We start from the raw sequence: 27,642 nt of genomic DNA on the forward strand, positions 1-27,642 counted from the left end.
AAGCAAAGGATGATCTACTTCGAGCTTGGCCAAACGAAAATAAATGATGGAAATCTCATTTCACATAAGCTGAAATATCATTTATACGGGGTCAAGTGTTTTAAGGATAAAATACATAGTAGGGTGTTACGGTAATCTAATCCCTTTACTGTGTAGATCATTCATATAGAGAATCATTGATCACATTAGGATTATAACAATGGATAACTAATGATGTGTCTATATGGTGGAACATATAGAGCATTCTATATACTGAGAGTGCAATTCTAAGTTCTATGCGTGGATTCAACGAAGAATTAATAAGTTAGTGAATTTTAGTGCTAAATTCTTGATCTACTTATTGGAAGCTCGGTTATATAGACCCATGGTCCCCCCACTAGTTGAGATAATATTGTTTGTAAGACTCATGTAATTGGTTTTGATTAATCAATTATAATTCACAAGTTAGACTATGTCTATTTGTGAAATTTTCACTAAGTAAGAGCGAAATTGTAAAGAAAGAGTTAATAGGGGCATATTTGTTAATTATGATACTTTGTATGGTTCAATTAATAAATATGATAAATGACAATATTATTTAATAATTATTTATAGTTATTAAATAGTTAGAATTGGCATTTAAATGATTGAATTAGGAAATTGGCATTTTTAAAAAAATCAGATACAAAAGGTGTTAAAATTGCAAAATTGCAAAAAGCAAGGCCCAGTCCACTAAGCCATGGCCGGCCACCTTTATAGGTATTTTAAGTTGATTTTTTCATTATTTTAATGCCATATAATTCAAATCTAACCCTAGTGGAATGCTATAAATAGATAGTGAAAGCTTCAGGAAAATTACACTTTCTGAATCAGAAAAACCTAAGCCTCCACTCTCTCTTCTCTAGCCGCCACTCTCTCTCTTGCTTCTTCCTTTGAATTTCGAAATTACCTTAGTGATTAGAGTAGTGCCCACACACATCAAGTAATACCTCAATCATAGTGAGGAAGATCGTGAAGAAAGATCATCAGCAAAGGAGATTCAGCATCAAGGATTCAGAGAAAGAGATCCAGGTTCAGATCTTGATAATACTCTGCTACAGAAAGGATTCAAGGGTTAGAGATCTGAACGGAAGGAGTCGTTTAATTCCGCTGCACCCAATGTAAGGTTTCTTAAACTTTATATGTGTTTAATTTATCGTTTTAGAAAGTTCTTATTTAGGATGTTAATAAACATACTTGTGAGTAGATCTAAGATCCTGGTAAAATAATTTCCAACAACAACCTCCTGGGTTTGCTGCTAAGGGGGAGTTAGGGCGAGTTTGTCATCTTCACAAATCTTTATATGGATTGAAACAAAGCCCTCGTGCTTGGTTTGGTAAATTTAGTCAGGCTGTTGAGAAATTTGGTTTGTTGAAAAGTAAGTCAGATCATTCTGTGTTTTATAAAAGATCAACTGCTGGGATCATTTTGTTAGTGGTGTATGTTGATGACATCATTATTACTGGAAATGATACTGAAGGCATCTCATCCCTTAAGTCTTTCATTCACACCCAGTTTCACACGAAAGATTTAGGGGAGCTCAAGTATTTCTTGGGTATTGAAGTTACTCGGAGTAAACAAGGTATTTTTCTGTCTCAAAGAAAGTATGTACTTGATTTGTTAACTTAGACAGGAAAATTGGGAGCAAAACCTTGTAATGCTCCAATGAATCCAGCTGTACATCTTACACGTGATGGGAAACCATTTGAAGATCTTGAGAAATATCGCAGGTTAGTTGGAAAGTTGAATTATCTAATTGTGACTCATCCAGATATTGCATTTCCGGTTAGTGTCATTAGTCAGTTCATGTCTTCTCCAACAATTCATCATTGGGCAGCATTAGAGCAAATTTTATGTTACTTGAAAGGAGCACCAGGACGAGGTATAATTTACAAGGATCATGGGCATACCCAGATTGAGTGCTTTTCTGATGCAGATTGGGCAGGCTCCAAGGTAGATAGACGATCTACTTCAGGATATTGTGTATTTGTTGGGGGCAATCTGGTCTCTTGGAAGAGTAAGAAACAAAATGTTATACCTAGTTCCGTTGCTGAATCAGAATATAGAGCTATGGCACAGTCTGTGTGTGAGGTAATATGGATTTATTAGCTTTTGACTGAATTCGGGTTTAAGATTTCTATTCCAGCAAAATTGTGGTGTGATAATCAAGTTGCTATTCATATTGCATCAAATCTCGTATTCCACGAGGGAACTAAACACATTGAGCTCGATTGTCATTTTGTTCGTGAGAAAATTCAACAAGATCTGATCTCCACAGGATATGTGAAGACCAGATAACAACTAGGAGATATTTTTACAAAGGCTTTGAATGGGGTGCGGGTTGATTATCTTTGTAACAAGCTGTGCATGATTAACATCTATGCTCCAGCTTGAGGGGGAGTGTTAGAATATTAGCTGTATATTAGTTGTAAAAGAATTAGGGTAACTGATATTTAGTAGTTTCCTATTTTGTTATTGGTAGTTTCCCATTTAGTCTCCTAGCTTTGTATATAAATATGTACTATTCTATAAAATATATACACAATTCGATTCACTATTTTCTACACATGGTATCTCTTTTTCTTATATCTTTCTTTATCGGATGGGATCTTTTGTACGGCACCATGAACTGGGTTGTCATGAAGATAGTTTCTATTTCTTTAGTAAAGGATAGTAAAGGGGTAGTGAACTATGGGGCTTTCTCTCAAGGATGTTGTTGTTCAAGGTTATTGTTGAACTTGCCTTTCTTTCTATTGCATTGTTGGTTGCTATTATTTGACCTTCTACCAATTTGACTTGAATTGTTGTTATTTTGAGGTTGAGAGTTATGATTGTGCTGGAACGATGTATTGGCAGCAGTGGTGTGGAGATGGTTTCCTTTTCTGACTAATTGTATCTACACACCGAACTAGTTCTTCAAGATTAATGAATCCATCTACACGGTCTAAGAATTCTCCCATTGACCATACAGTAAGCCTTTTGATGATGTATTTCCATAATTCTCCCAGGGGTTCAATTCCTCCTAAGACGGTGGCCAGTTTCCCTTCCTCGGTTAATCCTTTCACCTTTGTAGCTTCCGTAGTCTCTTAAAAGCTCCCCTGCCATCTATTTCACTTTGATCAGGTCTTCTTAATGAATTGGAGTTGCCTAGAAGAGAAAAACTAAGTGTGAAATTCTACCATGAAAGAATCCCATGAAATGTAGTTTCTTGGAGCCAACTTGAAGTAGCACCGCTAGGCGGCCTCCGCCAAGGTGGCAGGAAAGAATTTGCACTGCACATCACCTTTTATTGTCTACAAATCCATCTACATTTCAAAGTACTTAATATGAGACAGAAGATCTTCTTTGCCCATATACATCTTCCATGTGGGAATTTTTGTGCGAGAGTTCAAGGGCATTGATGTGAAGTGAAAAAGGTGATCCTCTTGTCCGGTCAAGTTATCAGTCGGTGAGTTTTGGGTCGATCAGGCTTTGGATTAGGCTCTTAAGTTGATCTATTTGGGCTTGTACCACTGGATCAACTTGACCTGCCTATTGGCCGACCTGTGTCACTTATGGGCCCCCTATAACATTATCGGGCATGTAATTGTCTACATTGTTTGCTGGATGTTAGGAGGGATTGCTCATCTATCCCGACTTTCTCTTATGCGATTTAAATCTTCCTTAGATCGTGTATGGGTCCCAATTTATTAAAGACTGATTCATTCGGGGGTCTTCTGATATGGACATTATGAACAATTGACTGGTCTGGTATATCCATTTGAGGACAGAAGTTATATTGACCATCTCCTTTAAAATTATGGTTAGGCAAAACCTGCTCGTCTACCATGTGGGCCACAGTTTGATTATGTGGCCTCAGATTGGATGCAGTTGGTCGGATATTCCTCTGGTCCATACTGCGATCCTTCTGGGTTATATGGCTCTTTCCCCCTATTTGGATCTCATATGAGTGGGGTGTCATCAATTGGTATCCGCCTAGTTAGTTGATATGCCTGAGTTATCAACTCGGTTGCCTGTTTAGAACGGTTGTCAATGGTTGCTTGTTGGGGTCTCATTATTTTTGTCTGTTGATCCCGCACTCCAGGAATTAGCGCTTTTGCTGCTCAAATGCCAGTTTCACAACTACTCAGGTGTTCTCCTAGTCGTGGTGAAGGGTGTTGGTATGATGTTGCACCCGCCCTAGGGCCTCTCGCAAATTTTGCAATTCATTATCATCACCAATATCTGCCTGAGACCCTCCAGTTGGTGGACCCCCGACACTTGGTCCAGTTTCAACATGTTGTGTACTGGTAGTTCCAGTCTCCTGTGTGCTCAAAGTGAATCTAGTCTGAGGGGTTTTTACTCATGGTCCTGCTAATTAGGGACCTCTCGGAGGCTGAGGAATGGTTGGATCGGGACACATCCTCACTGGATCTCTTCGATTCATTGGAGTCTGCACATTAAGATCTGTAGCCATGGGATCAGCTGTTTTAGTGGGATTGTCGCTCTTTGTAGTCACATCCATCTTTGTGTGTTTTAAAGAGAATCGAAACAATGATCGTGTTTTTTTGCTCTCAATAGAAGTACCAAAATGTTGATCTCGCTTTTAACGAGAAAAGCTGAGTCAATTAAAGCCATTAGAATAATAGATAGTAATTAACAATAATGATATAAAATTAACCAATAAGAACACAAGAATTTATATAGGTTCAGCCTCGTAATAGTAGTAATAGTACCCCCCCCCCCCCCTCCCCCCCCCCCCCCCCCTTTTTCTTCTACCACTTATGAGAAAAGAATCAAAAAATTCTTGATCTCTCTTAAAAATTTACAATTTTTACAGCATAAAAGCTCTCTTGAACAATTGATTTTGAATCCTTAAATAATGAAATAGTTCCACTATATATAAGAAAGAATTACATTAATTAAATTTCCCAAATAAATGAAAAATAATTAAAAAACTATAATTTTACTACACGTGTAGAAATTTAGTTTAAATAAGAATTCAATTAATAAAATAAATAAGGAAAGTATTTCTAAAACATTCCAGCTGCATTTACCCTAGCCGACATATATGGGCTGGCTGCGAGATCAATACTGGTCAAACGATACCATTTAACCTGTTTGAATGTTCCAACTCAATCTTCAAATAAACTATTTTTCAAAGAATAACATACTCTAGATGGCATACCAAAGATGGTACCACTCGTCCAAATCTTAAAATGTTCACATGTCACTCAAATAGATGTCACATTACTCTGTACAAAATTTAAGATAACAGTGTACCTTTACAAAAGGGAGGGGGCCTTGTGATTTTTAGACACCTAGGATTCGAGTTACTCTGTCTTCAACCATAATTAGCCACTACCACCGCAAAGTCATTGAAGTGAAAAAGAAAAAAAAAATTGCAAATACTCAATTAGCTTTGAAGCACTGGATTGCAATTGAAGCAATCATGGTGTAATAGAAGAAATGAAGTTACAAAGCTTGCTACCATTAAAATATAATGAGGTGGTCATAATTACTACACAGGAAGAAATAAGCGACCTGACTGCTTTGATTGAAGAAAAAGAAAAGCAAAAGTGGTTAGCCTGCTAAAGGAAGACATGATAATTTGATGAGCAAATAACTAGTCTTGAAGCTTAGTTTAAAGATACTAGCTTCTAAAGGCAACCACCGCAGTGGTGGAAGTTGGGCATTGTGGTGGCCTGTATGGTACGCAATGAAAATTCTAACATCAACATCAATTGCCATATTGAACATAAAAATAAAAAACACTTTCACACAATCTCGTAATTGCGAGTAAGTAAAATTGACAGCCAGCTTTGTTTTAAAAGCTTCTGTTTACACTCTTTGTTCGTGGTCGAGGGCAAAAATTTACTACATGAACAAATACCCTATAAATGACATCTAACTGCTAAGGCAACTCTGAATCACATATGATATAATTTCTTTAAACAATATACAAAAAGAATTTTTCATGTCAGAAGTGAAATGAAGTTCTAAGAATAGCTTAGTCAATGCCCTTGTGATGATAAACATGTCATTTAAACATTGATTGAAGCATACCATGCACTGGAAAGCCACAGCCAGGAAGGCTGAAACTCCATTCTAAAAGAACCAGAGCATATGATACACCAAGTTGCAACAATGGTCTTTTATGTTTATCTTCGTTGGGTCCCCAAAAGATGGGAATCAGGAAAGGCATCATGTTGAATCAGCACCAGAAGTCGTAAATTGCCCAAGTGCTGTTCTTATGCGAAGCTGCGTAACAAGCAAAAGATGATTTAGGATATAATTGGAAGACAAAATTAAGAATTTGACATATAAACCAACCAACCTTTACTTCTGGACTAGGATCATTGACCATGCTCTTTATTTGTGACAATATGCCAGCATTACGTAGTTTTGATACACGACCAGATGCACCAGGAACTGATGGAAAAGTGAGATTTATTATGGTCCAGACAGAAGCTGTACGTAATTGACTGTTGCTGCTCTGCAAAAATTCGATCATAAAAGATTGCATTCCGTTGTCTGCTTGTTTAACAAGTTGGTTCATTACAGCATCCTTGTGAAATTCATTCCCACTTGCGACATTGCAGAGCAAATACATTCCCTAAATAAAGGTTTCCATAACTCAATTATAATATGTAACTATGACAAAATACACACACATTCACATTATTACACTTCATTTCCCTATAAGTAACTATGACAAAATGCACACACACATTCACATTATTACACTTCATTTCCCTATAAAGTACATTCAACATACAAGTTCTAAATGACCCATCTACAAAAGTATCCTCACCTGTATCGCAATTTCAACTTTAGGAACACTCTGCAATTTCCTTCCAACAGAATGTAAGATAATACCGTCTTCAGCAAATACAAACTCAATACAGTTCACGCTTCCATCAATAAGATTTCGGACAAGTGCAAGAGCTTGCTCTTGGACTACAGGCTCAGAATCTGCAGATAAACACAATTGACTAAGCAATCTTTGGGAGTACATCCAACTTCCACATACAATAATGCGAGTGTTCATTGAAGAAAAATAAAATTCATTACCACAAACAAGGCTTGCCAATGAGGAAGCTTCGAGTTCTCCAAATATGCCTTCCTTACATGTGGTATCCGCAAGAAACATTAAGTTTCTCAAGGCCCATAAGGCATTTAATCTCAAGGCTGAATCCATAGATTTTGATAACTGAACTAGTTGTGTTGCACCTCCACATCGTATGAAAATGGACCTACGTTTGGTAAAATCAAGGACTATGTTGCCAACAGCACTGAGAGCTGCAACCTGGGAAGCATTTACCGAAAGCCTTCTATTTAATACTTTTTTAAATCTTTAAGGAAACAGGAACTGTAAATGGTAAAAGGAACCTACCATGCCCAATTATCTTTAACACTTCAATTCTTAATGGGTAAAATGAATTTCAAACCCTTTATATAGTTATCATTATAAATGACCTTTGCTAGAAAAGAACTTACCATATGTATTCAGTTTTCAGATCTATCTTTACCTTACAGGAAGAGAGTGAAATATTCTCACATAAAAAGAAAAAAACTTAAGGTCAAACTAAATCTATCCCTGAATCTACATTAACGAGCACGAGCACAAGTTACCATATGATATGACTGCAATGTCGGGCTTTACATAGCTATCAATGCAAAATGTATCAGATCTCATTTTTAAAGGTGATAGCAGTGTCCATAATAACCAGCAAGCATGTTGGTCCAACTAAATCAAGGGTAACCTAAACATTATGCCTATTCTGATTAAGGAAAGAAATTTAGCAGAGCAAATATGACTACACATGTAAAAAAACATGACAATTAATGATCATATCACTAGACCTGTACCTGGACAGAAGTACAAGGATCCTGCAAAAGTTGAACCAAGGGAAATACAATTGTCTCGTCCATAAAATCTCCTGCACACAAACTCTGCACAATAATTTCTCAGCTATTAGCCAAAGCATGTTTCAAAGACAACTGTGAAAAGCAAACTGATACTCCCATAACACACCTTGATTGATCGAGAGACACTTTTTAAGCAAATGCAAGCTGCAGCACGTACAGCAGAACTATCTTGAGTTAGCCCATCTATTACCAATTTCAATGCCTGTGTTTATGAAAAATATATACCCAAATGTTAAGAGGAATCGTACACATGAACATAGGTAATCTCATCCGATTAAGTCAAACAACTAAAAGTTTTCAAAAGACTAAAGTCAAGCAACTAAACAAAAGAAATAAGGATCTGATTTGTAGTCAATGACATTGCTAAAAAAGATGATTGAGCATAGTGCTGGTAGAATAATGCACTAGTAAATTAGTATCTCCAAGTAAAACTGTAAACACAAACCTTCAGTGTTAGGAACTTAAACCTGCAGCTATCCATTTTTGAGCATAGATCAGCCATTGCCAACAATATGCCTTCAGCACGCTTAGGATGCAGTGCACCTTTCTGCAAGTGGTTGTACAGCTTATCAATGGCATTAGCCTCAAATGCAAGTTTTTGAAGATCCTCCCTTCCAGCTATTAAGCTAGAAAAGGCAAAAGAGGCTTCATCTCCGACTTGACCAGGATCATCATGAAGCTCAAGTAAAAGATGCACCAACTTGGTTTTGATGGCTATATCTTGTAGGTGGCAAGGACAAGTGTTCCTTATAACAATCAAGCACAACGAGGCCAGTAATCTTGTCCTTGGATACCTATCTGATGTCAACTCAATCACCGTAGTCAAAGCCCTTCCGCTATCCAATCCCACAAACTCAGAAACAGCTTCAACATTGTTTTTTATAATTTTAGCTAAAGACTCCAAACTAGCATCTCTCTGACTTAGAGAACCCTGAAGAAGACGAATAAATTTCTTTAAAACCCCAGCTAGACACAATGCCTTCTGCTCTGCGACTGTCTTGCAAGAATGCATTATGATGCTTGCACCAAGCCCAGTTACATTTTCATTCTCACTATTCAATAACGAAAGAAGAAATTCCATATTTTTTTGTTGAATAAAATCATATTTTGGAGCAAGCTTCGATTGATATATCATTCGCAAAGAACGAGCCCCGGCATCCACAACCTACAGCACAAACATAAAATAAAATCTATAAGAGTAACTATAACCTAATTAGGCTAATTGGGTCTACTTGCATTTGGCCATCAAAATCACATAATTTTTCTTTTAATAAATAAATATTTGCAGCAATATTCAACAGCAGTGAATAATGACCTAAATTAATTCTACAATATTGAAACCATGGAAATTGAACTAAACCAACACTATTTATCAAGATAAATACTTCGAATTATCATCTCAACTTATCAAAAAACATCAAATAAATCAATTTTTATACATTACGCATTCAACCTCATGCATTTTCCATCAAATTCTAAGCAACCAAACAGAAAACAGATCGCAAATAAATAAATAAATATAAAATACCTTCTCATCACAATGAGATAAGAGTCTGAGGAGGCTAGGGAACACTTGAGCATCGAGAACGGCATGGACTCCGGCGTCGAAGCCGCATGCAAAGCTACCAATGACAGCAGCGGACTGGATAAGAAGATCGGAGTTACGATCGTCTGGTACAACGGCTCCGGTTTTGGAGGCGAGGATATCAGCCACAGCAGGAACTAAGCCCAGCTTAATGAAAAAAAGCTTCTTGGTCCGATTCCCGATGATGCGGTTCTTGAGCTCCCTGAGAGCCTTGAGCTGTACATGGGTGTCGGAGGAGGTTAGTCTAGCAAGGAGGTCGGAATGGCGGCGCGTGGAGAACACGGCGAGGCTAGAGAGGGAGTCGGAGGCGGAGGCGGAGGACGGTGGTGAAGCTGAGGTTGGCATGGCGTTGAGGAAGCCGTTGGATTATTGATTGTCATATGATATCAGAGAGTTAAATTGACCGAGCCACCGAGCTCCGCGGGACAAGAAAGAACAAAACCAAAAGGTTTTTTTCTTCACCTCTCTATATTGTAGGCCGTACATATATTTTTTTCCAATAATAAGAAATTGAAAAATAATTAATGAAAATTAGAAGTTTTTTTTTCTTAAATGCATTTTTTTTATTAAAAAAACCATTGTTTAATTTTATATTTTTATATATGAATGTAAGTGTTGATCTCGCTTTTAGCCAACAACAGTGAGTCAATTAATAAGCAATTAAAAATGTAATAAAAACTGAGCAAAAAATCAATATGCGTTAAAGAACACCAAGTTTTATAGAGGTTCGGCCCCTTTAATTCAGTAATAGCCTAATCCCCCTAGATTGTATTAACTTGAGAACAAAGAACACAGTGTTTCCTCTCTCAAAGCTCTCACAATGAAATCTCTGAGTGTTTTCTCTTAGATCTCTCTCAAAGCAATTCTTACGATCCTCTTTACAGTGAAGCTAGATCACTATTTATAGGGGCTAAATGCATGAGGGAAGGTTTCCCTTTTGCTTACGATATCTATAATTGGTATGTACATTGTAACGCCCTAATGTTAAGGCACGCTACAGTGCTTTTTCAATTATAGTGCAATCTTTGCTAATCAAAAAATTTTCTCGAAAAACGTGTCAAATTAAAACTTTTGCATTAAATATTAAACTTTGTAATATAATAAAATATTTACAAGTGTCGGGATCCCGTTTTCAAACTTTGTAAAATTAATATTCCAAAATACACAAATTTACAGGTCGCACAGCGACTATCAAAATACAACTCCCAGATGTCCCGAGACCGAACACTCCAGGTCGCGCTGCTTTGACATGTACAATCCCACCCGAGCTCAGGTTCACTCCCGTTCAGCCTTCGCCTTTCCTTTACCTACACATGGAAGCAGAACTGTGAGTCAACAGACTCAGTAAGAAATGCATATAACATATCATATAATTTCCAACCCGTAAATAGGCGCCCATGCACCTATTTACAGAGCTTAGCAGATGAGTATGAACGTCCAACACTAGGGTACAACCACTATACCACATACACAACGTACCTCACTGTACGACTGTTGGTAGGGTTTACTCCGTACCCTGAGTACCACTGAGTGATATACCACACACCTTAGCACTTTCCCGTACCCGTGTTGGTATCACTGTATCGTACTCACAACAACAACACTCACTATACCAATGCACTCTGTATCATATCCATACAAGTGTTGGTAGTGCAAATCACAATTTAAGCATGCATATACATACACTCAGATAATCACATCACATATTATATTCAGTTCTTACCTGTTTTCCGAATTCAAGTGTGCTGGCCGACCTGAACGAAAATCTCGTGCTAGATGGATGCCCTAATCACATTTTGAAACCCGATAAGTTTCATGATTAAAACCCTAATCCCGGGAAACCCAAAATCAAAACCCTAGGTTCTCCTATGCTCTTAATGGGTTACTCTAACTCTGGAAATGGGGAAACACCCATCCGAGGCATCGAAAAGGCAAAAATTGAGAAAATGAAAGGCTCGGGAAACCCTGCCAAAACTGGCTAGCAGGTTTTTGTGGCACTGCAAACCGGCTAGCCGGTTCGCACCAGTTTTCCCCAAACTTTTCATTTGTTGCTCAATTCTTCACCAATTGCCATGAAACCTTCCAGAGCTCCTATTCAATGCATAAACAATAAAACCCAGCCAGTATTTCACTGAAAAACACACCAAATCAATTTATTCCATTAAAGCTCAAAGCTTTGAACTCAATGTTCAAAGTTGCACAAAACTAGCAACACCTATTAAAACCAGCTACTAGGAGTTGAAATCAACTTAAAAGAACCCTAAAATTCGAACCCTAAGCATAAGAAAACCTAACGGCCACTAAACCTAGAAATTTCATAACAAAACTAAAATTCAACTTCAAAAACTTAAGGGGAAAAGAAGCCAGGGTTACCTTGTCTTGATTTCTCTTGAATCCCTTGCTGAGAATACAAACATTCAGCAACAAATCCCCCCTAACCTTGCTGGTTCGAAAAGAGAGAGAAGAAAGGAAAGAGTTTCTTCAATTTTTGATGTTTTTCTTAATTTCCCAAAATGAGATAAAAAAAAAGCTTGACTAAGCTTAATTCTTTGCTGAAATAAATTGCTAGGTGTCACTTTCTTAGGGCAGCCACCTATCCTTCACTAAAGGAAATGACTAAAATGCCCTCCAACTTAAAACTTAGGTGCTCCACCAAACTAGGGGTAAAATGGTCAAATCCCATAACCTCGCTCAAACCCGATAATTTATTTTCTCTAAAATATTTCCCACTAAGAAATAAGGTTCTAAACTTACCCATGTGATCAATCTAGCCATCCATCGTATTTTCCGTTGTCGCCGAGCAAAAATTACAAAAATAACATATTTCACATATAAGCTAAATAATACCCCTAGAGTTTAATAAAATCTCCGGAATTGAGAAATTATAACTCTAATATTTATTTCTAAATATTGGGGTCCACAATTAAATTAATTCACAAATAATAATAAAATAATAAAAATTAGTGCTAATTGCCCTTACTAATCCAAATTTGTAGAGCGGTCATTACAATTATCCCCCCGTTAATAGGATTTCGTCCTCGAAATCTAACCTGAATAGCTCTGGATGTTGAGTCCTCATATCCGACTCCAATTCCCAGGTGGCTTCTTCCACCTTACTGTTCTTCCAGAGCACCTTAACCAGTGCAATAGTCTTGTTTCGAAGAACTTTTTCTTTTCTATTCAGAATCTGTACAGGTTGTTCTTCATAGGTTAAGTCTGGTTGCAGTTCAAGGGCTTCATAACTCAAGATATGAGTCGGGTCTGCCACGTATTTCCTTAACATAGAAATGTGAAATACGTCATGAACAGCTGATAACGCTGGTGGTAAGGCTAGCCGATACGCTACCTGCCCGACCTTCTCAAGTATCTGAAATGGCCCAATGAACCTAAGGCTTAACTTATCCTTCTTCCTGAAGCGCCTAATACCCTTTATTGGTGAAACCCGCAGGAAAACATGTTCCCCCTGAAATGTAACATCTCTGGGCTTCGGATCAGCATAACTTTTCTGCCTGCTTTGGGCAGCAAGCATCCGAGCCTTGATCTTATCAATAGCTTCATTGGTCCTCTGCACTAACTCTGGACCCAAGTACTTCCTATCTCCTGTTTCGTCCCAATGGATAGGAGAATGACATTTTATACCATATAACATCTCATAGGGAGCCATCCCTATTGTACTCTGGTAGCTATTGTTGTAGGAGAATTCAATTAAAGGCAAGTACTTACTCCATGAACCTTCAAAGTCCATGACACAGGCTCGCAGTAAGTCTTCCAATATTTGAATGGTTCTTTTTGACTGACCATCAGTCTGAGGGTGAAAGGATGTGCTAAACTTTAGCTTGGTACCCATAGCCTTCTGAAGACTCACCCAAAACTTCGATGTAAACTTTGTTGGATCGCTATCTGATACAATAGATTTAGGGGCTCCATGGAGACGAACTATCTCCTTCACATACAATTCAGCATACTGATCCACTGAATATGTAACTTTCACTGGTAGAAAGTGGGCTGATTTTGTGAATCTATCTACTATGACCCATACTGAATCATACATTCCCGTAGTTCTAGGCAAGCCAGTTACGAAATCCATTGCAATGTCCTCCCACTTCCATTCAGGAAGGATCAAGGGTTGCAATAACCCTGCCGGCCTCTGATGTTCAACCTTGATTTGCTGGCAGGTTAAACACTTGGACACATAGTCCACCACATCTCTTTTCATCCCATACCACCAGAAATAGGGTTTTAAATCCTGATACATTTTGGTGGTTCCCGGATGCAAAGAATAAGGTGTGGTGTGAGCTTCATCAACTATCTCTTTCTTAAGCTCACCAACACTAGGAACACAAACTCGAGCTTTATATAACAACATTCCACTGTTTGAGACTGAAAAGTTTCTAGGCTGACCAGCCATTACTTCATCTCGAACCTTAACTAGCTCGGGATCTTCCAGTTGTGCCTTTCGAATTCTTTCCAACAAATCAGATTGGAGTGTCAAATTATGCAATTTCCCAACTACGAACTCAATCCCTGCACTAACCATTTCAGAAGCTAGTTGAGGGGCTATCACAACCGTGGTACAAACCTGCCCAGGACCTTTTCTGCTTAAAGCATCGGCCACAACATTGGCTTTCCCGGGATGATACAGAATTTCACAATCGTAGTCCTTAACCAATTCCAACCACCTTCTCTGCCTCATATTCAAATGTTGGAAATTATTTTACCAGGATCTAGATTTACTAACAAGTATGTTGGATTAACAACCTATGAATTCTAAAACAATGAAAATAAACACATATAAAGTTAGAAAACCTTACAGTGGGTGCAGCGGAATAATATGACTCCTTCCGTTCAGATCTCTAGCCCTTGATTTCTTTCTGTAGCAGAGCATCACCAAGATCTGAACCTGGATCTTCTTTTCTCCTTCTTTGATGCAGAAATTCCATAGTCTTCCATACTATGATTGAGATACCACTTTATGTGTGTGTGCACTACTCATCTCACAAGGATTTTGAAATTTCTCTCTATTTTTCTCTCTCAATTTCGTGGCTCATGGTTCATATGATGTGCAAGAGAAGAAAACAAGGGCTGCTATATATAGGGAGAAGGGAGAGCACAACTTTCCAAATAAAACAGTTTCCTTAATTACTGTATAATCAATCAACTGCCTTATTTAGTGTGATCCACCACTTTCCTATTTTTGCTAGGCTTTGATTAGCAATTACATGGCAATTAAAAAATAAAAATAATAATTGGGAAACACAAAGGGAGTGCTCGGCCATAGAGGGAAATGGGCCTCACTTGGATTTTGCAGTTTCCTCAATTTGATTTCTATTTCTCCAAAAATGCCATTTTTTTAATTCTAATCATTTAAATGCCAAAACTAATTATTTAATAACTAAAATAGATTATTAAATAATATTGTCATTTAAAATAATTATTAATTAGACATGCAAAGTCTCTCAATTAATAATTAAACCTAGAAACCCTTTTATTTACGATTTCATCCTTAAACTGTGAGAATTCATAAAGTAGACATAGTCTAACTTTTAGAATTATAATTGATTAATTAAAATCAATTAACTGAGTCTTACAAGCAGTATGGCCTCAACTAGTATGGGGACCATGGGTCTATATAACCGAGCTTCCAATAAGTCGAACCGAATTTACCAAGTAAATTCCCTAACTTATTAATTCCTCATTGAATCCACACTTAGAACTTGGAATTGCACTCTCAGTCATATAGAAACGCTCTATATGTTCCACGATATAGACACGTCATTAGTTATCCATTGTTATAACCCTAATGTGATCAATGATCCTCTATATAGATGATTTACACTGTACAGGGATTAAATTACCGTAACACCCTACAATGTATTTTATCCTTAAAACACTTAACCCTGTATAAATGATATTTCACCTAAGTGAAATGAGATCTCCACCATTTATCTTCGTTTGGTTAAGCTCGAAGGAAATCATCCTTTACTTCTATTTGCCAAATAGAAGCTATAGATTCCATATTTATGTTAGCGCTCCCACTCAATTGCATTACCGTGTTCCCAAAATGTACGTATCACCCTGATACAAAACTAGGCTTAACTAACAAATCAAAGAACACGAGTAACACTCTTGAAATTGAGCCTAACCATATCAGGATTTCGATCATGTGATCTAGGATCAACAGTTGATATTGAATTGAATAGATATTACGGTAAATTTCAACATATCTAATCAAAGTTCAATATCGGTCCCTTCCGATGTATACTCCATACAACCGATACTGGTAAACTTTGCCAATGTCCTGGAAAGGACATAACACTTTTCCAAGGTGTAAGAATACCTATCGCTGATTATACCATGTCAGTCTAAATCCAGTGTTCTGACAAATCAGGGAATCAACTTTTGAACATACAATAAAGATTATATTCCACTGTGCTGACAACACTATAATCTTTAACCAACTCATATGTTCTGGACTTAAAAAGAATTCATACATTATATACCTATAATCATGCAATAAATCATGTGAACCATGCAACATAAATGTTATTTCTGATCTTTATTAATAAGTAAATCTGATTATATGAAATGAGTTTTATTTAGGGCATAAAACCCAACAAACTCCCACTTGCACTAATATAAAATAAAAAGTGCATTTCAAATAATCATTAACACCTTGATATACCAATCAAGTGTAATAGTAGTAAACTCCTCGTAATGGGATCTGACAGGTTGAATTAAACACAACCTCTTCTCCACCATTACTCTTCCTTAATCGCAAAATCCTTGATAATGTGAAATTCCTCTCTATATGTCTACTCTTTTGGGATACTGGATTCTATACTTTTGGGCAACTACTCTTTCGTTATTCAGGAAGTAACCCTAGTAGTTAAGGCAAGTTGGAACACTGCCACAAAAGTATAGAACTTTCCTTAGACTGAATAAGTATCTTTCCTGCAACTTTTAACATTCAGTCTCTCTCTAGTAGACCAAGAGATTTCAGATAGGTTTTTACACTTCTCCAAAATCGCTACTCCACCCCCAAAGTAATCACCATCTCATCAGCAGACTTTCTAGCACACAGGAAAGTCTCGAAATCTGATGTGGTGTAGTCTAAGAGTTTCAAAACCACCCTTATTGACTAACATATAGTTCTTCTTCTTAATCTTAAAATTTACTTGATTTTCTTCCATTGTTCTTCTCCTGGATTAATCTGATACCTACTCATTACTCCCACTCAACAGCAGGTGTCTGGTCTAAGGCATACTAAAGCATATCTGAGACCTCTCACTGTTGATTTAAGAAATTTTTTCATGGCTTTATCTTCTCTGGAATAGTTGAGACTTTTCCTTAGATAAATAAAATCTATATCTAAGAAGTTGTGAAGCTTCTATAGATTGCCATTGGAAAGAAAAATGCTCTAGCATCTTACTAAAGTAAATTGCTTGCATTAGAGTAAGTAATTACCAGGTATACCACAAGCCATAGGTTTATATAAACTCAAACCTATAATACTAGGACATGAAGTTTTGTTAAGTCCATTGAATAGTCTTATTAACGAAAATTCCCTTTCATGTCCTTGTAATAGAAAACTTTAGGTTACTCCATGTGAATGGATCAAACCATAGTTCTATTGGCTTTCTTCTTAGTTTCTTATCTTGACAATCCATTACTTGTTTAAACTCACAATGGATTTTAATCACTAGTGTCTTTCAAGTTATAAGAAGGTGAGTTCCTAGAAACTCTCCCACTACAACAAGGTACCGTGAACTATGTCAAAGAAAACTAAATGGTATAGACCTCTTCAGTTGTGTTAAGACAACAGAGGCAGTGGGATCATCTTGTAATGAATAAGATGATAGAACACTTATGGAATCAAGAAAAAATATCTCCTTTATTTGCTACTTTACTTTCAGACTTAGTCATTTTCTTAGAAAAGTAGTATTTGTTTAAACAAACATTTTCTTATCTAATGATTATGGGATGCTCCACCCCTAATCACTTAGAATAGCTAACAAACATGCAAACCAAGGTTAACAATTCTAGCTTTTTTTAAGATTTCGATTAGGTCATCCATGAATCTAGTAATGATTTACATTAAGTATACAACCATTGCATCATTCTGAAATTTTATTTCCATAGAAGGATTTAGGCAACGACTAGTAACTAATCATCAATATGCAACTCGAATTTCTGGGGAGGTAAGTTTGGATACAATTCAAAAATCAAATTAATGATCTTTGAACTGCATATCTACTACCTTTTTCTCCACCCCTATCAGTTCCCAAGATCTTTAACCACTTACCTTCACCACTGCTAGAAATTCATGAAATTTTTCAAACATTTCAAATTTCTTTTGCATAAGGTAAAATCTAGAGTGATCGTTTTAAGAATACAACGAAAACTCATATCCACCCCTGAATGTACATCCATCTGCGAATGAGATGAAATTACTTTCAGTGGATATAGGCATATTAACTCTTTGCAGAGAATGATCTTGTCAAAACCACTATGAACAAGATACAAATGCCTTAGATTTATAAAATATGTGGTTGTATCTTTTGATGACTTAAGTTTAGTTACATCAAAGAGTTCTTAGAATAGTGCAAGTGGATTCTGGTCACAGAATACTAAACTCATAAAGTTTAAATCCATTGAAAGAAAATGGTTATTAAACACTTGTGAAAGTGTAACTGTATAATTAGTAACTCTTTCTTGGACCACCACTACTAATCTAACTCTATGATTTGCCTATACAAGTAGGAGATATCTAAGATTGAGGATTTATGTCATTTAGGGATAGAATTCCGGGAATATAACCATATGCGTCATCTAATTTCTTAAGAGAAAATATGACTTTATATGATTTATAGACCATTCATCCAATGATATGTCTTTAAGCTAATTCGAAATGAATAAGCTACGAGGAATTAGGATAATTTCGTTTTAAATAAGAATCCAACGATGCTCCGATTAGCGAGAGTGAAAGTAATCTTATTTATACAATCTTCTTGTTTCATATTGTAAAACACTAGTCTAAGTTGTCATCAATTGATGAACAGTTAGATGTTGCATATACAATATTTATCTTTCGAGATCTAACACTATTATGTTAGTCTAATGGTGAAAATCCATTAGGAATTTATCTCATTAGAAAAACAAGCTAAGTTAGACCAACAATGAAGATTCGAAATTAAACTACTATTTAATAACATAAAATAACATGGTTCAATACAAATTCATACACAATTCAGAAATTATGAAGCACATAGCAAGTAGGAATGACAAGTGAAAATACTAAAACATACAATCCTAAATAATTTCCAAGGTTTTCAACAAACTGATATCAGTGTCCCGTTTAGGCGAGAGTCAAAGCTACCATTCATTGAATAGAGTTGTCAGCTCATCTAAAATGTCAAACATTCTAGCAACCTTTTATTCGATCAAGATTTGAATCCGCGTTGTCCCGTTTAGGCGAGAGTCAAGGCTATTCTATCTTATGAGCTTCCACCATTGTTTCATATTCTTGCAAGTCTTATACAGTCGCCACCATTAGGGTGATCATAAACTATATAAAAAAAACTTACAAGATTACTTATCTTTCGAGATTAAACGGTGCTAACTTGCTAATGAACGTTCCTCCATTAGGGAGGATTACTCACTAAAACAATAGCTATGTAAAACCAACAATGGAGATCGAATATCCTTATAATAATAAAGCTCATTATTTAATGAAGGGTTGTATTTTCTTCTAATATTTATTTTAATCCATTTATTTTAAATATATATTTATTTAATTAAAATTTCCAATTTAGAATGAAATATTCTAAATATAAATTTTAATTTAATATTTATAAATTATACTTAGATGGATAAAAATAACGTGAATTATTTCCATCTTAGTAATAATTTCCATAAATATTTAGAAAATTATTCAATTTAAGTTGTTTCAAAATTAATTTAAATTAATTTACAACTCAAATTTAATTTTCTATAAATATATATTGCATTTCGAAAAATACTTTAAAATAAAATAAAAATAAATCCTGGAAAATTACTCTAATTTTATGTTGTCCCAAAATTAATTAAAAAATTAATTTTCAACAAAAAAAAATATAATTTTCCTATTTAATTAAATATCTAAGAAAAATTTCAAATATTTAAGTATCATGATTCAAAATCAACTTAAATATTAATTTTCTATTTAATGAAATATCACTAGAAAAATACTTCAAGCAAAACAGATAATATCTATCTAGACTTTCATGGACTAATTAATCCAATCTAATTATAATATATTTTAGTTCATTTATTTTAATTAATCATTAAATGAAAAAAAACAATGATTTAAGTTGGTCCAAAATTAAATAAATAATTTTCAACTTTAATCTATTTTTCAAATAAAATTCGAAATTTCTGCATTAAAGAAATGCAATTTTAAAATTTTGGGAAATGATTAATAAAATAAAATAAAATATATTTTGAAAATTATTCAAACTTAAGTTATTCTGAAATAAAATTCCAAACTTAAAATAATTTTCAACTTTAATTAAATAACATGAAAATAACAATATTAAAGTATCATGATGAAAATCAACTTAGATATTGAAATTTTCAATTTAATTAAATGTATTAAATTCAAGAAATAAATAATTAAGTAAAGAGGAAACTTAATTATTAATTCTAGTTTAATACTAGGAAAATATTCTAAACTTAGATTGTACCAAAATTAATTATGAGACAATTAATTTCACAATCAACGATATTTTCCTATTTAATATTAGAAATAATAACTAGTACTAGAAATAATTATCTAGAATATATCATTGACTAAGTGTTTTTCTAAAATTAACTTTAAAATATTACATGAAAAATAAATTTCATATATTTTAAAAGTTAATTATGTTGCTAATTCAATGTTAATTAGGTTAGACTAATATAATTAACCTAATACAATTATTTAAATAAGGCAAATGGGCCTTCACAATTGGGGTAGTTCATGTGAGGGGAAGCTGGGTTCAGTATGTCGTACCCACTTCTATGGCCCCCAACTCTCACACAAGGCCCAAAAGAGAGGAATTTAACCTTAATATAAACAATTGTTATTTATTGAATAAGCCCAAATCTAATTGGGCCTAAATAAATTTCCTTATGTCAAAATTTATTTTAGCAACCTAGTCCATTTACTTAGTAAAAACTTAAATGGGCTTCCTATATGCATCTAAGCCCAAAAGCAAACATATAGGCTCACACAGGTCAAATGATTTGGATGGGCCCTATCATGTTACTAGGTTTACACAGATGAAAGAAGTATAAAATTTACCTGTTACAAATTATTTATAAGATCTATAGTCAATTGGACTATGATTAAAATCAGATCATTGGATCTGTCACCAAGTTAATCATAGCAATTTAGATCAGATAAATAATAGGTTTGTTGAAAAAGGTTTTGAATAAACAATATAAATAAACAAACATTGTCCATGTAACAGATGTGAATCAAGATATTAATATAATTAAATTATTATTCTTAAACTAACCAAATAAAGGAAACTAATTTTAAAATATCTAGGTTTATTTGAATCAAATTAAATTAAATATCTAATAAGATCAATGATTTAAAAGTAAAGAATCTTCAATATCACTTTCAGATCTTATAATTTAATAAAATAAACCAATTTTAAAATAGATTTGGTTAGATAATTATTATTTTAGGAGTAAAATAATAAATGAATAATAATTACCATAATTATATATCAAAATATCTCAAATTAAGCAATATTCAAATCTCTACAAAAATATCTATGTTATTTAAATATTTAAGATATGATTTATAAATTTCTAATAAGGAAAAAAAAAATGATATATATAAAAAAATATCATTTTTAAACTTATAATTTATAAATAATTAAATATTTAACAAAATAACAAATTTTTGAATTTGAAAACATTATGGTAAGTATATCTATAAAAATATCTGTAATATCCCAGAAAATAAATAATATTTAAATGGACATATTTTATTAAATATGTAATTACTTGGAAAATGAAGTAGGATTATGATCTTACTTAGATGAATTTTTGAGAAATTATTTAATGAAATACGTTATTTTGGGCCCGGTAATTGTGGAAATTTAGCTATGTGGTTAGCAATGTCACGACATTAAATGAAAGAATTATTTTGAGAATATCCCGGATTAAGTTAGAATTTTATTAGAATGTCGGATTGGGGAATTAGTAAAATTACCAAAATGCCCCTAGGTTATAATTTAAGTTTAGGTTATTTTGAGGGATAGTTTAGTCATTTTATTTTTGGCAATCCCTTTTCTTTATTTATTTATTTTGTGGCTGCAAAGAAAAAAAAAAAAACAAAGCAACAAAACCCTTATTTAAATAAGTTGCCTTCCAAGGCAAGAAATCACTTTTCTTTTCAAAAAAAAAAACACAACTCCAAGTTTTCTCTTCTTCTCCTTCTGCCGATCACTGTAGGAGCTGGAACCAGGGGAAAAATTCACTTCTTTCCCATCAAATTCTTGAGCTAATCCTAACCCTAGGAGCTAGCTAAGTGGAGGTAAGGTTTCTACTCTTTTCTTGGTTGATTTTCATGAGTTTAGATTAGGTTTTGGTGAGGGTTTTCTTTTAATTCAGAGCTGGGGTATAAACTGATGATAGGTTAGGTTCTTAGGGTGATTTGGAACTTGTGTGAATAAAGATTGAGGGAGATTAAGGGCTGTGCAACAAAGAGGTGTGAAAAGTGATGTTTTTAATGAAAATTGACAAGTGAGATGTTGATTTTGAGTTACATGATGAATTGTGATTGAATGATATGTTGAATGCATTGTATTTAGTATGTTGAACTGTTCTGGAAGTGCAAATTAGGTATGATTTGGTTTTGGTTCGAGCTGGAGGAGAAAAACCAGAATTGTTCTGGTCTGGCAGCAACCGGTCGACCGGTTGGTTCTGCTGTATCAGAACCGGTCGACCGGTTACAGCAGGGGAACAATTCTCGGGTTTTTTCTCTGATCCGTGTTTAGCTCGGGGTTGAACCTAGTACCTGCCTTTGAATAATTTTGAGTTATTTGAATTATTATATTGATGGTGAAGGCTAAGTCTAATCGGTTTAGAATTAGGGTTTTAATCCGGAATATTATGTTAAGGTATTTATTTGTGTTTCTCAATTGTCGTGACATAGGACCGGGAATTGCCTAGCTTGTTTTTCCACCCAGGTCGGCCATATTCTTGACTTCTGAATTAAGGTAAGAAAAGTGGTAAGCACCGTATGTGGTTAAAAATCAATGAATGAATGGAGGTGATTTTGGTTATTAACATGATGTTGATTAAAGCTTATTAAGCCTAGGTTATTACCTAGGGTTGGAAACGGTTATTACCGTTATGAGTAATTACTCTTGAGACCGCGGTTAGGTCTCTTACTTATCGTTTGCGTTATCGGGCAACGATAGTGACATATTCAGCTCGTATGTAACGAGTGGTAAAAGTGGTACTTTATTAAGTACCAGGAATGTATGATGTTTAAGGAAATGCTTATTATTATTATCGAATAGTGAGTAAACATAATGGCATGAGAATAAGTTGATAGTTATTTTTCTTTCAATTACTGTTTTGATCACTTTCTTGCTGAGTCTCTGTGACTCACTGGTGCTTTATGGTGCAGGTAAAGGAAAAGCTAAAGTCGAACAACCATGAGTTATGGTCGCAGCAGCAATGTACATACCAGCCGCAGGCAGCCCAGTTTACAGGATGCTCTATTTTGATTGTATTTTGGAAAATATAAAGTTTATGTTGTAAAATACTTTGAAACCAGTTTGTAAATATTTCGGAAACAGGGGGACCCCATAAATCATGTTACTTATCTTTTGTTAAATAGTTTAAAGGTTGAGTTTTAACTGTCAAAATTTTTAATTACCCACACTTTTAGTATAATTACATCTTATATAATTATTGGTATTTTAAATAAAGTGCACACACGTGGCGTCCCTGTTGGTCAGGGCGTTACAATATCTATGTTAATTTTAAATTTATTAATTATTTAATTTGTCATATAAGATAATTTTAATATAATATTTTAAATAAAAAGACAAAGTTATCTTTTAATTTAAAATATCTTAAATATCAAAATATCTAATCTTATAATTAAATAATAAATAATTATTAAAGAAGTTAACAAATTTTTAAATCTAACCATAATAGGAAATATTTAAATTGAAAATATTCCAAAAATAGAAATATTTAAAAATTGGAAAAATTCCAAATTGAAAATATTTAGAATTGGAAACATTTCAATTTAGAAATATTTAAAATTGGAAAAATAAATTTTGGGAAACAATCCCATGAAAAAATTGGATTTTTGGGGAAAAAACCTCAAAAATTCGCAATTTGTAGGGAACTGCCAGGATAGGCTGCATGCAGCAACCATGATTTCCAATCTTCCAAAATTCATATCTTTCTCAATTTTTATCGGAATTGAGTTCCATAAAAACGAAAATTGCTCAATTTTTCACAAGGAATCCAAATAAAATATTTTCAAAAATTGAAAAAATATATATCATGGAAAAATTTCGTACAACATTAACATTCATCACATAAGCACATAAACCAACATGAAACCATCCAAATCAACACAGAAACATGCAATCATCGTTTTAATTCATATTACATGAAAGTAAATCATTACCATGGCTCTATTACCAGTTGTTGGAAATTATTTTACCAGGATCTAGATTTACTAACAAGTATGTTGGATTAACAACCTAATATGAATTCTAAAACAATAAAAATAAACACATATAAAGTTAGAAAACCTTACAGTGGGTGCAGCGGAATAATATGACTCCTTCCGTTCAGATCTCTAGCCCTTGATTCCTTTCTGTAGCAGAGCATCACCAAGATCTGAACTTGGATCTTCTTTTCTCCTTCTTTGATGCAGAAATTCCATAGTCTTCCATACTATGATTGAGATACCACTTGATGTGTGTGGGCACTACTCATCTCACAAGGATTTCGAAATTTCTCTCTATTTTTCTCTCTCAATTTCGTGGCTCATGGTTCATATGATGTGCAAGAGAAGAAAACAAGGGCTGCTATATCTAGGGAGAAGGGAGAGCACAACTTTCCAAATAAAACAGTTTCCTTAATTACTGTGTAATCAATCAACTGTCTTATTTAGTGTGATCCACCACTTTCCTATTTTTGCTAGGCTTTGATTAGCAATTACATGGCAATTAAAAAATAAAAATAATAATTGGGAAACACAAAGGTAGTGCTCGGCCATAGAGGGAAATGGGTCTCACTTGGATTTTGCAGTTTCCTCAATTTTATTTCTATTTCTCCAAAAATGCCATTTTTTCAATTCTAATCATTTAAATGCCAAAACTAATTATTTAATAACTAAAATAGATTATTAAATAATATTGTCATTTAAAATAATTATTAATTAGACATGCAAAGTCTCTCAATTAATAATTAAACCTAGAAACCCTTTTATTTACGATTTCATCCTTAAACTGTGAGAATTCATAAAGTAGACATAGTCTAACTTTTAGAATTATAATTGATTAATTAAAATCAATTAACTGAGTCTTACAAGCAGTATGGCCTCAACTAGTATGGGGACCATGGATCTATATAACCGAGCTTCCAATAAGTCGAACCGAATTTACCAAGTAAATTCCCTAACTTATTAATTCCTCATTGAATCCACACTTAGAACTTGGAATTGCACTCTCAGTCATATAGAAACGCTCTATATGTTCCACGATATAGACACGTCATTAGTTATCCATTGTTATAACCCTAATGTGATCAATGATCCTCTATATAGATGATTTACACTGTACAGGGATTAAATTACCGTAACACCCTACAATGTATTTTATCCTTAAAACACTTAACCCTGTATAAATGATATTTCACCTAAGTGAAATGAGATCTCCACCATTTATCTTCGTTTGGTTAAGCTCGAAGGAAATCATCCTTTACTTCTATTTGCCAAATAGAAGCTATAGATTCCATATTTATGTTAGCGCTCCCACTCAATTGCATTACCGTGTTCCCAAAATGTACGTATCACCCTGATACAAAACTAGGCTTAACTAACAAATCAAAGAACACGAGTAACACTCTTGAAATTGAGCCTAACCATATCAGGATTTCGATCATGTGATCTAGGATCAACAGTTGATATTGAATTGAATAGATATTACGGTAAATTTCAACATATCTAATCAAAGTTCAATATCGGTCCCTTCCGATGTATACTCCATACAACCGATACTGGTAAACTTTGCCAATGTCCTGGAAAGGACATAACACTTTTCCAAGGTGTAAGAATACCTATCGCTGATTATACCATGTCAGTCTAAATCCAGTGTTCTGACAAATTAGGGAATCAACTTTTGAACATACAATAAAGATTATATTCCACTGTGCTGACAACATTATAATCTTTAACCAACTCATATGTTCTGGACTTAAAAAGAATTCATACATTATATACCTATAATCATGAAATAAATCATGTGAACCATGCAACATAAAATGTTATTTCTGATCTTTATTAATAAGTAAATCTGATTATATGAAATGAGTTTTATTTAGGGCATAAAACCCAACATCAAATCCTTCTGGGTGAAAAAGTATTTGAGACTCTTATGATCAGTATAAATCTTGCACTTCTCACCGTAAAGATAATGTCGCCATATCTTTAAAGCAAAAACCACAACAGCGAGCTCTAAATCATGAGTTAGAATACATGAAATGGGGGATTGAGACAGCCTGCCATATCCCTCTGATATAATCCAATAATTGTAGGGATAGCCTTTGTGTTTGAGTTTCACGATACCATTTAGAAGTATCCAAGTCTTGGTACACTGGTCGGAGAACTATCTTCATTCTTAGCTCGGATAATCTGCCCTTTATTTCAGCTCGGATAAGCAGACTTTGTGCGTGCAGTTATGTTGCTTGAAGTATATTCAGTATATCTCTCCGCCCAAGTGCAAGGAATGATGGACACGTGTCATTCGTACATGCTGCCATGTCATAGTGCGAAAAATGAGAACATTTTCCCCTCAAGTTTGCACGGGACTTCCGAAGTCACGCGTGGACTTCACTCGGTTTGTATCCGTGTTTGAACGAGTGGCACATGTTCGTGTTGGAAATTATTTTACCAGGATCTTAGATCTACTCACAAGTATGTTGATTAACACCCTAAATATGAACTTCTAAAACGATTATAAAATAAACACATATAAAGTATGAGAAACCTTACATTGGGTGCAGCGGAATAAAATGTCTCCTTCCGTTCAGATCTCTAACCCCTGTATCCTTTCTGTCGTAGAGTATTATCAAGATCTTAACCTGAATCTCTTTCTCTCCTTTCTTTAGTGCTGAATCTCCTTCTTGTTGAATGTCTTTCTTCACGATCTTCCTCACTATGATTGAGGTATCACTTGCTATGTGTGAGCACTACTCTATCACTAAGAGGTTCGAAATTATTCAAGGAAGAAGAAGAGTATAGGTGGCGGCTAGGTTAGAGAGAGAAGGCTCAGGTTTTTCTCTGAAGAAAACAAGATGTGAAAGTGTAAATTTCCTGAAGCCTTCACTATCTATTTATAGCATTCCACATAGGGTTAGGTTTGAATTATTTGGCATTAAAATAATAAAAATATCAGATGATAAAGCCTATAAAAGTGGCCGGCCAATGCTATATGGATTTGGGCCTCACTTTTTGCAATTTTGCAGTTTTATCATTTATGCATCTCATTTCCTCAAAAACGCTAATTTTCAAATTCAGCCATTTAAATGCCAATTCTAACTATTTAATAACTATAAATAATTATTAAATAATATTGTCATTTATCATATTTATTAATTGAACCATACAAAGTATCTTAATTAACAAATATGCCCTAAAAACTCTTTCTTTACAATTTCGCCCTTACCTAGTGAAAAATTCACAAATAGACATAGTGTAATTTGAGAATTATAATTGATTAATCAAAACCAATTAAATGAGTCTTACAAGTAATATTATTTAAACTAGTGGGGGGACCATGGGTCTATATAACAGAGCTTCCAATAAGCAGATCAAGAATTTATAACCTAAATTCACTGAC

At 34.4% G+C, this 27,642-nt stretch overlaps 1 protein-coding gene across 1 annotated transcript; it reads right to left on the bottom strand.

The window, feature by feature from the left end:
- Positions 1 to 5,772: 5,772 nt before the first annotated feature.
- On the bottom strand, positions 5,773 to 9,981 carry LOC133034968 (uncharacterized). The gene is made up of 8 exons (XM_061110547.1): positions 9,458 to 9,981; positions 8,375 to 9,094; positions 8,036 to 8,131; positions 7,870 to 7,953; positions 7,072 to 7,306; positions 6,812 to 6,972; positions 6,335 to 6,613; positions 5,773 to 6,258 (listed from the first exon to the last, which is right to left on the bottom strand). The coding sequence occupies exons 1-8, from the start codon at positions 9,857 to 9,859 to the stop codon at positions 6,202 to 6,204; spliced, it is 2,034 nt and encodes a 677-aa protein (XP_060966530.1). The 5' UTR covers positions 9,860 to 9,981; the 3' UTR covers positions 5,773 to 6,201.
- Positions 9,982 to 27,642: the final 17,661 nt, after the last annotated feature.

Source organism: Cannabis sativa, chromosome 2, assembly GCF_029168945.1.
Source record: "Cannabis sativa cultivar Pink pepper isolate KNU-18-1 chromosome 2, ASM2916894v1, whole genome shotgun sequence".
NCBI lineage: Eukaryota > Viridiplantae > Streptophyta > Magnoliopsida > Rosales > Cannabaceae > Cannabis > Cannabis sativa.